Source organism: Aphelocoma coerulescens, chromosome 5 (assembly GCF_041296385.1).
Source record: "Aphelocoma coerulescens isolate FSJ_1873_10779 chromosome 5, UR_Acoe_1.0, whole genome shotgun sequence".
Taxonomy (NCBI): domain Eukaryota; kingdom Metazoa; phylum Chordata; class Aves; order Passeriformes; family Corvidae; genus Aphelocoma; species Aphelocoma coerulescens.
The window spans coordinates 35643452-35659730 of NC_091019.1; the positions used below are offsets into that span (position 1 = coordinate 35643452).

A 16279-nucleotide genomic window follows, 5' to 3' on the forward strand; every position below is an offset into this window, starting at 1 on the left:
TCTCTCTCAGACTGGAAGTTCTCTAACTTACCATTCCCCTCCGAGCATTCTGCTGCCATATTTTTAGAAAAGAAAAATTAAATTCTCAGCTGTTAATACATTTATTTGAAAAACTATTAACAAATTTAATATGGTATAATAAAAGTACAATGGGTACTTAATCAATTTATTGCTTGTAATGATTAATCTTTTGTTACCACTGCAATTAGCTACCAATAAGTACCGTAATGCTACTCCTTCATCCTCTGCTTTCTTTTTTTTCTTCCATACAGTATGTAAGGTTATGCAACCTTCTGTACATGATACATTACACCTTATTCTGACAGCATTCCAGTATTTCGTGTCAGGAAAAATACTGAGTCTCTGTGTCTGCCACCTAAGGCAGTCTGAGATCAGCCTGGGGCCTTACTCCTTTAAGAGACCCCAAACTGTTCTGCCCTGGGCCCACTGTCAATAGCCAATGTCCATATTCAGTTTTCTATACTTTCTCATGCTCTATTAATTGGATAAAATTTCTTCCACTAGAAATAATGTGAATAAAGAGGAATAAGTGATAGAGAGGAAAAGGCTAATTAGTCTGTTAACATGTTACTTTTTGAGCTAAATGTTGTTATTAAAGCAAGAGATAATAAAAATAATGTTCCCTAATGTAATGTCCTCTACTGATCAATGTCTGTGGATAGAAATAAACATCAAACTTGTAAGAAAACCTGAAATTCAGTTACTTAGATAATTACTTGTTTATTTTAACCTATGCAGTCTTAAAAAAAACCAAAACAGATTTAATTCTATCATTTATTGAACGTTTAGACCACTTACATTTTATATTATGAAATATTAGCAATCTCCTGCTTAGAAACCATATGTAGAAAACCAATACAAATCTTCAAAACTAATATTTCATCATGGTATTTAAGTCATCATGAAAAAAATGTCTAAATTATCAGCTGTTCTGCAACCATGCCTGCAGTTACAGTACCATATTAATAAAATACTCAGTCATGAACAATACAGTATTTAATTTCTTCCTTTATTAGCAATAACCATGCACAGTTTCCTGGAATGCCATAAGTTGACATTAATATGCATACAAAAAACTCCAGAATCTGTCTGTACTGCATACCCATCAGAATGAAATGTATTTACATATGCATCTACATCTCTGTTACAAATATATTCATACAGTTATTCACACATAGTATATCTGTATACTTAAATATATACAAAAGGAATTTGAAAATATAATCTCAAAATCAAATTTGGGTACTACAGATTCTTGATGTTAAATTCCTGTATTTTATCAAAATCAGAGCAGTATGAGACCTACCTATTTCTTATTTTGTAAAGATTTGTCTTTCATTCCTGTCATGCCAGACTGACAAAAATATGACACTAACGCTTTACTTCATATTATCCTGTTATCAGTACTGCAATGGGACACAATTTAGATTAAATATTCATTAATCACCCATTTCTAATCTATGATGTCTAAAAAAAGAAAGTATCCCTATTTTTTGTCTCCTCAGACCATTTCTAATGTATAAATGTTAAAATACACATAATAAATGTGTGTTCTATGATTGCCATATGATAAAAGTACAGAGCCACATATTAGACTCTGTTATATTGTGCAATTGCTCCTCAAATAGCCTGGACTGTGCCCACTGCTGATCTTGTTAATAGGGATGATACAAACTTCCCAGTTCTATCAAACAATTTTGATAAGCTGCATCTTGACAACAAGAAAACAGGTTAAAAATTTCCTTATCTCTGAATGCAGAGTTTTTTATAAAGTCGGACTTGTTTTTCAGTGCCAGTCATGAACAGTAATGATGAGCAGATATTACACTATTTTTGCTTGTAAAAATTCCAATATCAGGGTTTGGCTTAGTCAGGTTTCAAAACTTAAAAAAAATCATAGGTAAAAAAGACAAAAACCCCAGACATTTTATAAATAATTAAGAAATGCAACTGCACATTTTATCTACCCCTCTATTGTTTGAAACTGGACTTACAGTAGCTAGGTTATGGGTAACCAAAATATAGTGAAATACAAAACTTTAAATGCTACTTCTCTGCTACACCTTCAAAATAGGATTATTTCAAACACATTATAAATATGAATAAAAGAAAGGGTTTCTTCACTATATTTGTGAATACTAATTTGGAGTTAGACTTCATCTGGCTTTAGCTGTATAAGGCAATGTCCTCAGCTAAAGTCAAAGCAGCATTTTTACCTTGACAATTTCTCTATTATACAGGTAACAAATGTACTTTGAAGCCATCATATATCAGCAACTTGTCATATTTAAAATTAGCAAAAAATAAATGAATGTGTTAATTAATAAGAAACAAGAAAAATAGTGTACCTGTAGCACGTTATATGTATAAATAAAGAGGTATATGCAAAGACAGCAGTGCTCCATCAGAGTTGACAGAACAATACAGACTGACATTCACAGAAAAATGATGAGGCAATCAACGTTTCTTCACTTGCTTTTATAAAATAGTCTAATTTTTTCTTTCCTGAATGTTCAATAACCCATGTTTTATAATACGGCCCATATTCTCTTATATGTGGAACTTTTTCAAATCAATACTTTTATTTTAATCTTGTGTCTTAGAGTATTAGCAGACATTTAGTATGTAACTCTAAGGTACATAGACTATATTTTGCATGTTAGTTGTCACATCTGTCATCAAAAAGCAAAACTATTTTTCTTTTCTTCTAATAGCACAGCAGCTGCAATCTGGGTAGATTTTCAGAGCCTTCTTTCAGCATACTAAACACACAGTGTAGAGTTACCTAATCCACAAATTTTTATTAACTTACTTTAGACATCTTGCTCTTGGTGTCTCCTGTTAAAAATGCCAAGTTGTTGATTTCATTCTGAATCACAAAATTTTGTTCTTCTCTTTTAAAATTCTAAAGAAAAAAACATCACCAAAAGTTTAACTCATCTGCATGTACCACATTTCTATTTAAAGATAGAATGAAATTGAAGAAAAAGTGTACATTTTATCTTACATGTGATTTACACCACAGGATAAAAACTTCAGCTACCATTCGAAAGAGTTCATCAGAATCCGCATCTGGTTTCTTTAGCCAATTAGCTCTAATTACAAAAATAAGAGAAATTTAAAATAAGATATTTTAAAGAAGACAGTTTAACATAATCATCTCTATTTAATAGATCAGGTAACATTAGTGTAGTTAATCTAGGAATTTGCACCTGAGCAAAAGGTGTGAATTCAAGGTACAGCATTCTTTAAGAATCTTAAATTACACAGGATTAAGACTTAAGAATCTGAAAATACTCAGGATCTGATTCTCACAATAATATTAAGTGAATTTTGTCTGATCATAGATTCCAGTACATTTATAAACAATAAATATGAGTTTAATTATTAGGGTTTTTTACCTGTTGTTGTCTACATAACGTATCAACATTGGATAGAAGGCATAAAGGTCTCTACAAAGTACAGCAAACTCATCAAGAATGAGTAGCTCAGCTTCTTGGGTGTCATTTTTACTGTCTGCTTTCAGTTGTTCCTCTTCCATTACTATCTTCATAGCTTTTTTCTTCAATTTATCCAGTGTTGGAATAAAGTGAGATCTGAGAAGATCAGGTCTGGCTTTGCTGATGATGGGTTGAGCATAAACTATACATGAAAATATAGATAATTCTATGATTAATGCATAACTGGTGAATTAATATGAATGCTGATATTCTAGAAACAGTAAAGGTTATTGGGTTTCATATATTTCTGCATCATAAAATTATTAATAAAACTCTGAATGTAGCTTTATAAAAACTGCATATTGAGAGATTAAAAGACTATGGATTTGGATTATAAGTATTTCAGTCTTATGTAAATTAAACTATCATGGTTTTGGCAAGTCCCATGTGTCTAAGAACCTAAGCAAAGCAAGGACTGAGACACAAAGTTCTCACAAAATTACTTTTTGTTTTGTTTGGGTTTTTTTGTGCCTGGGATGGGTTTTTTGGTATCCAATGTCAGAAACCCTCCAGAAGATAGTGTTATGGAAGAATTCCTTTACCTATTTTGCCTCAGGCAAGTTAAAATGCATGGAATGAATGAGTAATTAAAGGTCATAGATCAATTTTGTACAAGTACTAGCAATGAAATGTAAACTACCTGAGTCAAAAATCCTTGCAAGAACAACATGAGTATATTAGCACCTTATGTAGATGAACAATCACTACAAAACTGCAAGAATTCTGTCTACAATTAAGCAGCAAATTTCTTACTAAATTTTAATGGAACCCTTGTTATTATTAAAGAATTTCCAGCATTTAAAATAATAACAAAACCACAGCACTAATGGGTACTGATTATTCAAATTTAGCAGGAAATTATTACCTTTACAGAGATTTTCTTGAACCATGTTATGCACATTACATTCATACACTGTATAACAAGAATGATAAAATTTGGATATGGCAAACTTCTTTAGCAGAATAGGTACTATATCTTATGGGACATTTAAAAAAACCCTTTCAGCTTATTTAATAGCTCACACATTTACTCAGACAAACCAACTCATTTTGAATTTGGGTTACTCCTGAGATTATTTCACCATTTACATTTTCTTTCTGTTTTGTCCCAATATTGCATAAACAGAGTTCACAGCAATTATACCCTCTACTGTAAAACTCACGTGTCTTGAAAAATCAATGGAATTCACAACTCCAAATTAAGTGCTAAGGCTCTTATGCAGTGCATAGAGAAGGTGATTTTCAAAATCCCTTATGTTGAATAGAAAGTTCTCTACTTACAGTGATGCTACAATGCATGCATAGAACTAATAATAAAAAATCCCATATTTCTCTTATTGTTACTTATCTATTATTTATCGTTCTTTCATGATGGTTCTAGTTATAATATTTTGCTATTATATCACTGGGCAATAAGGTAAAATATAGCAAAGCAATTAAATATTATTAGTACAATTAGTGTTCAAAAACATTTACAGTACCTGCGATTCTTTTCATCCAAGATGCTTCATCTATTCCCAAATTGTTGTTAATGATTTTCAGAATGTTTCCAAGAACGAGGCTCAGATGCTCAGATGTTATCATTGTACAGCAAGGCCCAGCACTTTGAGGAACACTCTCAGACCCTTTTTCCCACCAGTAGGATAAATAGTTGCATAGCATGGGTAAGATCACCTCAATTACATGAGGCATTTCAGTATACCTTGCTCCAGACTCTGCTAAATCATTTATTTCCTTTATCAGTCTATCCAGCTGAGGGATCTCTGGACACATTTCTTCTACTGTATCAGGCATGCCTAAAACTGCAAGTAATGGTAGAAAACCAAAAGATTAATTAGCAAAATGAAAGAGAACATCTATGTTTCAACCTTAAATACAAATGACTCCAATTTTTTCCTTCACCATCTTGGACAGACAGAACTATAGTCACACTTTGGGGTATGCATGGGTATCTCCTTTCATAAGTTATGTCTTTCAGATGATGTGCATATAGCAATGATGTAAACAATAGCTGCCATAAAGCTATGGCTTTATCATAAAGTGTCCTGCAATTGTCTGGTGAGCAGTGCAGCTATGTGAAAGTGCAGAACACAAAGCTTATATTAAAATTGGATATACTCTGGACATTGTATCCATAACCATTCACAATTTTTACACTGATTTGCCAAAGATTAAATCTACCTTGGGGAAAAGGAACCAAACAGCTTAAAAAACTGTACTTAATTCGTGAATCCTGCACATCTATTCCCCAACAAAAATGCCAGTTATCATATGCTTGTATCAGATACTGAAGGATGCTTATTTGGCAATTAACAACCCATTGCAATCTAATGCCAGTCACTCAAGTAAAATTCTTCCACTAGTGTTGTTTTTATAAAGCAGAGTTGACAGGGGGAAGGGCTAGAAGAAGTTTTTCCATAACTGCTTTTATATGGAGCATGTGTAATCCATCTGCATTAACCTGCATTTTGTTTTCCTTGTTCGTTTAAAGGTACAATGATTTTGGCATGACTCTTGCATGGATCAGTGAGGAAAATACTGACATACTTTAAGATATGAGTCCATCAAATTAAGTTGGGAGAGAAGCAAGCAAAGAAATTCAAAGTAGAAGGACTCATGTTCCTTTCAACAGAATCACAGAGTGGGTAAGGCACATTTTGGGGTTGTGTGTAGAGTCTAGGGAATGAGCTGCTGGAAAGCAGTGTTGTGGAAAGGAACCTGAGGACCCTGGCTGGCAGAAAGTTTATTGTGAGCCAGCAGTGCCCTGGCAGGAGGGCCAATCGTGTCCTGGCGGGCATGAGGCACAGCATCGCCAGCCAGGCAAGGGAGGGTATTGTCCTGCTCTGCACTGGGGCAGCCTCACCTTGAGGTGAGGCCTTACCTCCTGTGTGCAGTTTTGGGCATGGAATATAAAAAAGACATTAAGCTTTTAGAGAGCATCCAAAGGAGAGCCACAAGGATAGGAAAGGCTCTGAAGGGAAAGATTTATGAGGAGCTTGGTCTAGTCACTTGGGAAGTGGTCACAGCACTGAGCCTGACAGAGTTCAAGAAGCATTTGGACAATGCTCTCAGGCACATGGTGTGACTCTTGGGGTGTCCTGTGCAGGGGCAGGAGTTTGCCTAAGTGATCCTTGTGAGTCCCTTCCAGCTCAGGTTATTCTGTGATTCTATGACCTGGTCCAACCTCCCTGCTCAAGCAGGGTCATCCTAGAGCACTTTGCACAGGTTTGTGTCCAGATGGTTCTTGAATGTCTCCTGTGAGGGAGACTCTACAACCTCTTTGGACAATCTGGTCCAATGCACAGTCACCCACATAGGAAAGAAGCTCTTCCTCATTTTAGGTGAAACTTCCTGTGCATCAATTCCTTGTTGCCTGTTTTCTTATTGCTAGGCACCACTAAGGAGAACCTGGCTCCATCCTCTTGACGCCCTCCCTTTAGATATTTTGTATACATTGATGAGGTCCCATCTCAGACGTCTCTTCTTGAGACTGAACAGGCCCAGCTCCCTCAGCCTTTCCTTGTAAGAGAGAAGCTCCAGTCCGCTTTGTTGCCCTTCACTGGACCTGCTCCAGGAGCTCCCTGTCTCTCTTGTCCTGAGGAGTCCAGAACTGGACACAGCACTCCAGGTCAGGCCTCACCAGGGCTGAGCAGAGGGACAGGATCACCTCCCTTAACCTGCTGGCCATGCCCTTCCTAATGCAGCTCAGGATCCCATTGCCCTTCTTGGCCACAAGGGCACTGCTGGCTCATGGACAGTTTGTTGTCCACCAGCACCCCCAGGTCCTTCTCTACAGGGCTGCTTCCCAGCAGGTCAGCTCCCAGCCTGGACTGATCCATGGGGTTATTCTTCCCCAGATGCAGGACCCTGTATTTGCCTTTATTGAATTTCAGGCAGCTCTTCTCTGCCTATCTCTCCAACCCTCTGTTTGATCAAGGTTTCATGGAATTAATCATATTCTGCCAGGAGTTCCCTATACCAAACTGCTTTGGATCACTGGTTGGACAACAAAAACATAGAAATTACTTTCCTGTTCACTTAAATCAGATATTATACCTCTTGCATTTTGCTACATGTAAACAACTGTATTTTCCCATAAATTTTTGTAATGTAGATATGATCTTCAACTAAACTTTAAGTATTACATTATGAAGCTTTAGAAAAATATTCAAACATCATGTTCAGAAAAAAACCCAAAAATATCAGGAGAAAGAGAACAGGGTTGCCACAGTCTCAATGAAGTAGAGCAAGGCTAAAATGGCAAGTAATGAGAGAAGCTCTCTGCTGAGCTATGCATATATTTCATGATACAACTTCTATTACTTAGTTGGAGTGGAATAAACAGCTTTTTTTTTTTTTTTTTTTGAGGAACAGTACTTACTTGCTCTTTCTCTTGCACTTTTTGTGTTGAAAACAGACAGCGGATTGTAATGGTTGAGAGAAGGTTCAAGGAATGCCACTGGAATGGCTGCCGCAAGAGATGCTAAACACTCACCGAGCGCAGGACGCTGCCTGTATATGAGAGACACTAAAAGTCATCTGAGAGGAAAAGCGTTTCACCAAGATTTCAGTCTCTAGCATACACAATAAAAAGAAGTATTAGCATTTATTGCTGATTTATTTTATTTTTTTTAAACATTAGGAACTATCTGACAACTTAGAAAAAAATTAATTTCTCACATGAAAAGAACTACTGGAGATCACAGTGGTGCAAGAAAAACAGTTAAAAAAACCCCACCTCCATCAATGTTCTGGTTCTGATCAGGACAGGGTTAATTTTTGGCATGGCCAGGACCCAAAGGTTATTCTACACCACCTCTTGTCATTGCCAGGAACAATGTCTGAGGTCCTGTGTGATGGTGAGCAAACACATGTGAATTGTTTGCCTCTTTCTTGTACACTGTCATTAGTACTGTCGCTCTTACTGTTGATTGCCTTATTTTGTTGCTGTTTCCAGTAAATTGCTCTTGTCTCAACCCGTGATATTTACCTTTACTGCCTCCAATTCTTCTCTCCATCCACCAAAGGGACGGGGGAGGAGGGACTGAGCAAGCAGCACAAGGTTTGGAGTGTTTCAGTGGGAGCACTGAGGGAATACCATTTTAAAAGCAACACCCTTCTTTGGCACCCAGCATAGGGCAGGAAGGGTTGAGATAACAACAGATCTGACCAAAGTGGGTAGGAAACAAATGTGATCTAAGCATTTGTTGTATTAGGTCGAGAGCTACTGGTCCCAATGTTGCTCGGTCTGTTCACATGGTCGTGGTACCTAACCCTGTATATATTCCCGTATAATGCAATATGTGCTCCTCATGATGATATATTTCAGAGCAGGGAAAGGGATCAGGATTGCTTTGTTGCTGCACTGTGTCCTATCAGCCTATGACATGACAACAACAAGGACAATGAGGATCATTTGGGATGTGTATTCAGTGCTGCTCTCCTGCCCTCACCTTGGGGACTACCTCAGGGAGCCCATTATTAATTCTACCAGTCTGTGGGAAGAAGACGGTGGATAATTTTCCTAAGCTTTTCACCCCCTTTTCCTCCTTCAGGCCTGTTACAACAGCTTTTGAGGATTTTGAACTTCCCTTGGACATTAAGGAAAGCATGCTCTTGTTGCTTGGTCTGCTGGGTCCCCGCACTTCGGTCTGCACCATGGAGTTACAAAAGAGATTTTTAGGAGAGTATTTCAGAGATCTGCCCCAAGGGTGGATAGGCATGGAAGGTGGAAGAAAATAGGCCAGCTTTTGGAGGATGATTCTGCTCCAATGGTTTTTAAATTCACCCCCAAGCAACTACATTGTTTGATAAAGTGGCAGAATATTTGAAAGAAAACTGCTGTGGCAGTTTCAGGGAGGGGCAAAGTTATGCAACGTGCTGGGCTCTGGCTACTATTTTTGGGCACTGGTTGATACTAGACAGCACCCTTGGGGGGAGGAGAAGGAAAGCAGGTCAACATATTTTGGCCACTCAAACTGTAGTTGAATCAGAGGAACAATCTGTGCCAGTAGCAGTAACCCCTATACAGAAGAAAAAGTCCCAGATAAAATCAGTTTGCTTAGTGAGGGATGAAGAGGAAGTAGGGCCCTCACAACAGGAGGAACACTCAGGGTGAGAGATAATCACCTGATCCCTATCCCTGGGTGAGCTGTGAGATGCATGAATAGATTTCATCCACCAGGCAGGTGAGCTCCTCGTGACCTGACTGCTCCAGTGCTGGGATACCATGTCCCATGATATGAAATTAGATGGTAGTGAAGCCAAGCAACTGGGATCCCTGTCCTGGGATGTGGGCATTGCAAAAGGGATTGGGAAAAGGATAAAACACTTGACAATGGAAGTTTGTCTGTAAAGGGCAGCAGCAGCAATCCAACTAAGTAATCCTGAGCCCCTGCAGCCAGCAGTGTTGTAGAATCAGCAGAGCTATTTTAGCCACAAAAAGAGGTATTTATCTATGAAAAGCGAACTATGACTCATTCTGCAATGAAAGTTAAATTTTCTCAATGTCCCTGCCAAAATTCACCAGGAGAAAAACCTGCAATTTGATCCTGAAACTGAACATTGCTTAACTTGAATAACTGTTCAAGTCAGCTCAATCACTCACTTCTAAGTTTTGCTGAAACATTGAGCACTGTGTTTGAAATCCTACTTCCCAGCTAGACACTGTCATCTGCCTACAACTGTAATTTAGGAGTCTGAGCCCAGTTAAAAACAAACAAAATGAAATCCACAGTTGAGAACCTCTCACACAGCCTCAGGAGACTAATTAGTTTCCTTGGATATATCTAATCTGATCCCTCTTCCTTCATTCTAAGGAGACAATTGCAGTAGGCAAAGGTGATGCTGCTAGCATCAATGTTTAAGGACGTTGTCCAGCGCTTACATGCTTTGCCAATCAAGTGGAGGCCTGTGCTGTGAGCTCTTCTTATTAAAAGGCAGCTCAAACACAATCATGTTTCATTTCCTGTGAGGAGACCTGACTGCTAGTTAGATAAGGGTTAAGGCACTTTCTATTTTGCCTATCATATCTATGTAAGGTAGTATTTAAGATTTTGAAGCCCAGAAAGAGAAGAAAGAGAGTATAGCTTTGTGATTAAGGATGGATGCATAAATGCCTGAATGAGAGCATACAACTTGTGCACACACGTGCATGCATGCAGAGTGGGAGGAAAGATCTGTCCACCAGACAGCTCCTGCTTTTTGTATGAAAGAGTTCTGAATAAACTCTGGAAGGAAGGAAGAAATTGGAGACCAGCATTCCTCACACTAGGCAAAGCATCTACTAAGACTTGCATTTCCTCCAGTTTAGTCTCTCTCCCTATGGATCTTAAACTTTTTATCATAAGAAAGGCAAGGAAAATTGCCTAACCTAAAACTTTCAGAAGTGTAAGGATGGGTTATCCTTATCTTGTTTCCTGTCTTGTGACAGACCAGCAATTAGTATTCTCTTTTCTTAGCTAACAGATACCAATTTGATCCCCTTTTATTGGAAGAAAGGGCTTGAAACATAGCATAGCAACTAGATGCTTAAAGGAATTACAGACCTTAACCTTTCTAAAATAAAATTAACTAGTGGTTTCCTAGTAGAGTTAAGGGTTGTCAGAATACTCTACATATCCTCAGGATTTTGTGCTCAGGGTAACTCCTTTGAGAACTCTGTGCAGACTTAGGTGTGAAACACATGCTTCCTACTTAGTCTACTTACCACAGCAATATGTGGTAAAAAAGCTTTGAAAACCTAATAGCAACCCAAAGAAAAATTTAGCTTTTTCTATGGGAAAAATAAACTCCCTGCAGATACACTGCCATATGCAGGATGAGTTATTTACTTTTATTGAGGGCTTTTTTCCCTGTGGAATTGAATGCTAAAGTATAGGCAACTACTTTTAAGGGAACATGTATTTTAAACATCTCTCACTCTTTCAAATTCACTTTTCATCCAAACTGCTTTATTACCTAAGCAACAGACTCCTAAAGAAGAGAAAATTTTGCATGCTGAGTTTTACACTTAATACCTTTCAACATAGATGTTCTTTCCAGTCCCAAGAGAATAGAGGCTACAAAGAATTCTGTAACATGAAACTTGTACATCACCCACTAGAGGAAAATAAAAATACATTATCAGTATTTATTCAGCTAAGGATTACTTTTCAAATATCAAACATCTTTTTTACGCACTCTGTTAAATGGTGTCTAAAACTTTTGGCACGTGTATCACTGAACATTCTGACTGTACTCCACATGGTGTTTACCTTCAGTGTCTCTAATACCTGGTCTATCATCTACATTCATTCCAAAGCCTACCAAATCATTAGACATTCCAAGAGGACAGCAGATACTTGCTAATAAGATATTCCAGGTTATCACACTCACAGAGTACAATTTTAAGCTAAATGACATCACTCTGTGTGTCTAACCTTTAGGTACATGATCTTTTTAAAGAAAGTATTTTTAAAGAAAGTATTTTCATGGTTATCCATTTTTTAATTATGACCCAAATATATACAAAAATTTGGAACATAATTACACCCATTAGAAACATTAGAACATAATAAGACCATTCAGCATATTGCTGAATCTCAAGGAGTCATTTCAGTATTTTTAAGCTAACTGATGCTAAAAATAGGGAAAGTTTAAATTTAGAGACCTACAGTAGTTTTCCCATGTTAGGGAATATCCACAGCGAACTTATAGCAAGTTGCCTCTGTTAATATAATGGAATACAAATTTTGCACAGAAAACTAGTCTCATCCACACATTTGTTAAGAGACCACTTAAAGGGATATTTTAATTTCTCTCTCAATGTTTGGAGAAATATTGTATAGAATTAACTTCAAGCTTATTGAATATTATTTTTAAACATGTACTAGAAAAAGGTACTATGCTGCTAATTTCAGAACTAATGCTGGAAATGTGAATGTTACTGAAAACAGAATTTCATCCTTTGAATCCATGCAGTCATTACTAAAAAGCACTTGCAGCAGTATAACACAATAAAATTTAAAAATAAAATAAAATACTTACAAAGTAAATCTATTCCAAAGTGATATTGTGAAATATGTTCAAAAATTGATGTTAAGATTGGTAACAATGCTACTGTAGTATAATTGATATTCTGTGAAACACCCTTGATTTGTGTTCGTGAATGAGTAAATTTTCCCAGTTTAAGATTTTCTGAAGTTTTTTCCAAGTCTTCAGCTGCATTTTCAAAAAAGGCACGCAATCCCGCTTTAACAAGCTCAGATCCTGATTTCATAACAGTTCTGAAAAAGAATAAGGTAAAATATATCAACTTTGTATTGATATTTAATAGTTGTATAGAGATACATGTACATGTTAGTTACATTCTGTCAGTCTTTGAAGATACCCACACCTATCAGGGAACATCACATTAAGAAGAGAAAAGGCCACTTACATCTGCCTAGCAGTATAAGCAACAATTATCTTTGAGCATTTAATACAAAATAACAAAAATAAAGATCTTGATCCATAGTCTTGCCTTTCCACGTTTTTGTGATCTGCTTTCAAATAAGATAACACCTTCTCAGTAAATGTCGTAAGTCGTGAGAAGGCTCCTCCATAAAATATGCTCAAAAACCCCCAACTCGTAATCCCTGTAGTCTTACAGGAGCCACAGTTACTAAGTGTGTAAGTCAGGATACTTCAGAGCACCCTAAATCTAGAAAATGCAACTGCAATACTGGAATCACAGATTTTTTTGCACATTTCTCCAACACCTTAATGAAGGTTCCAGTGTTGTTCACCAGTTCACAGTAAGTTCATTGTCAGGCTGCTGTGTAACTTAGCCAGGCCAGAAAACAGCTCAAATTAGAAAAAAATTCTGGCCTCTGTTTTAATCTACATAATAACTTCAATGATAAGCTGTAAAAGTTAGCAAATATAACTATGCCCATATATTAATATACTCTGCATAATTCTAATTACAATTTTTCCACTATGCTCTTAAATTTCTTAATATCTGCAGGTATCATTACTTTCAGTTCCCATGATTGTGTCATTTACATCTCCCCATAAAGTCTTCAAATATGCTTTGAAAGGATGACAAGTGTTTTCAGTGTTTGAATGACAGACATGGAGCAGACAAATGTAGATGAAAAACTTTAGACAAAATTTGCTAATATGGAAGGCAATATCAGAATTGTTGATGCTGTTAAGATCATTGATTACAAATAAAGAATAAAAAAATACAGAAACAATCTAATTGCTTCTGAAAAGCTCTGTGAAACATTTGTAGTTTGCAGTTAGTACAAAAGTTGCAAACTTACCGTGTGTCAAGAGACTGAGCTAAGATGTGCAGGCAGTTCACCATTGTAGCAGAATCACTGCCTGGTTAGAAAGATATACTATGAGAGCACAATACCACAGAAAACATAGCATCATCTAATGATCCAAAATGTCATTACTGGAGAGGCACCGTTTAAACAAGACGGTACAAAAGTCTCCCACCTTGGGTCACTGGAGAGGGAGTTAAGTCTGCTTCTGGGACTAACTTGCAATTTCTTAAGTCAATTTCCGTATAAGAACTAAACAGAATAACTGATGTCTACTTAGGGCACATTTTCACCACCTAATCTTGCAACATTCTGAGCTCTGTGTCTTGCAGTACTTATACTTCTTTTACAATTTTTTTTACCAATACCTTTGTAGGAGGTGTATTATTTTTCCCTACATCCCCTTTATCTATTGAGAAATTAGTCTATTGGATTGAACAGTTGGATGACAGAAATCAAAATAATTACCATAAGATTACCTTTGAAAAACTAAAAGTAACTGCAGAGCATTGATTTTTTTCAAAGCGTCTGGAGATACTAGAATGTGCTATTTCTTCCTGCTTCAAAACTTTACACATTCTATTAGGTGTTGGCTTCAGAGCCATCCATGTTCAGTGCCCTCACTAATTTCACTAGGAGGTTATGGAGCATTTAATAGAATTCTGTCTATACTTGTGAAAATCTTTAGGTAAGATAGAAACAATGGTTATGCATTCTTTAATTTTTTACCAAGCTCTTTCTTAACAACTTACCAAAAAGTGAGATCCTATGTCTAACAAGAGCAGCTAGTTTGCAGAACAGGCTAAAGTAGAGAAGAACAGAGAGAGCAAAACAAGATAAGACATAAGACAAAGATGAAAGATTTATTTGGAATGTGAGGTAAAGAATAGTAGGAATATGAAAAGAAAACACAACAAAGTTCCTGGAAAGCATACTTTGAGTGATACATGATGATAACAGTCAACTGCATTAAGCAGAGTGACATTTTGAAGGTGCTGAGATCTCTCATTTTCTATACTTCACCACTTCAGAGGTGTCTTGAAATATAAAACTTTCTTTTGACAGTGGTTTTCAACAATTGCATACTATACAGCTGAGTCATTCTTTATGGCTATTATTTCTGAATAAGAAAATTTTTTGGTAAAAACAAGAAAAAATGAGAAATATTTTAGTCTTTTACTTGGCATTCTGCAGGAAATGAATGTTAAAAAATCTTTATACTATTTAAAATAATGTTCAAGGATATCCTTTGTAAATAAATAAATCTGTGTTTACCCTGTGATGATGATAATATGAATCCTAAATATAATATAGATTAGAAGAGCTTCTGGCAAGTATTTCAGAAACTTGCATATCTAACTTACTGTCTAAATAGTAGGATCATTAAGAGACTATAGCACCAACTCCCTAAAGATTAAAGGGGCTATTTTAACAAAGACAGCTAGACAGGCTTGCATATAATTTGGGCCATACTTTGCAAATGGAATTAGGACTTAAGAAAATGAAGCATATACCTTACAACTTGGTATGGTCTCATACTAACTACAGATTTTTATTGTTACATTCACAATGGTAAGGAGATACTATACTTCCTATAAGATGAAAATGGCAGATCGTCACTTCTCTCAGTGAAGGATGCACAAAGAATTATAAGATATTTCTGCAGTTATATGAGCAGATATGTGTGCTAGACATCTAACTTCTTCCTGTGCCTTTGTAAAGCCACTTTGTACAGCCCTAGAACGCATCCTTATACCTTCATTAAGCTAACGTGACTGACTTTAGGGAAGTAACAGGAGTATTCAGAGAGGAAGCATGAAACTGAAATGAAATGAAGTGACACTTCCATCCTCCTGAAGCTGAGCTGACTTTCCCAGCTCCTGGAGGACTATCTTGCCCATTTGTCTATATCTGAGAGCTGAGTAAAGCAGAATCTTGGGGACTTACCACTCTTACACACAACTGCTACACAAGGACTACCACCCACAAAGACGGAAGCAAAGGGTGATAATAATTTAGAGAAATGCAAAAATGTGTTGAGAGATAAACTGAAGAATGGAATCTAGGAAGTTGAGTCCTAGGCCTGATCTTATGTAATAACACGTAAGTAACCTTTATTTTCAAATTTTATATCTACTTTCCACTTGAAAAAGCAGTTAACTGGTCAATGCAGTGAAGGAAAGTAAAAGAAATCTGAGAAACTGACAGCTAAACTATGAAAGCAGAAGAGTAAACCAGTTTGAAATACTACAGTACAAAATTTCCAAAAGAAAATAACCACCAGCACACCTCAAGGGCACGAAAAAAACTGGCAAATTAATAAATTACAGTCATAGTTAAAACACAATTAAATATAATTTAATATTATTTTTACATCTTAATTGCAGAAAAGAGAAATTCATATTTTCATATAGGTAGCACATTATAACTTAAAAGGCAATTATTTTTAACAGAATTTTCTGA

The 16279-nt window shown here is 36.4% G+C and overlaps 1 protein-coding gene across 1 annotated transcript in view; it reads right to left on the bottom strand.

The window, feature by feature from the left end:
• RYR3 (ryanodine receptor 3) overlaps positions 1–16279 on the bottom strand; it is a 161691-nt gene that overhangs the window by 46397 nt on the left and 99015 nt on the right. Inside the window, exons 63-72 of the mRNA XM_069018746.1 lie at positions 14569–14618; positions 13811–13871; positions 12549–12787; positions 11540–11621; positions 7903–8033; positions 5003–5323; positions 3423–3663; positions 3029–3116; positions 2834–2926; positions 32–52 (exon numbers count right to left, since the gene is read on the bottom strand). Of these exons, the coding sequence (XP_068874847.1) occupies positions 32–52; positions 2834–2926; positions 3029–3116; positions 3423–3663; positions 5003–5323; positions 7903–8033; positions 11540–11621; positions 12549–12787; positions 13811–13871; positions 14569–14618 (1327 nt within the window). The remainder of the gene's footprint in view (positions 1–31; positions 53–2833; positions 2927–3028; positions 3117–3422; positions 3664–5002; positions 5324–7902; positions 8034–11539; positions 11622–12548; positions 12788–13810; positions 13872–14568; positions 14619–16279) is intronic.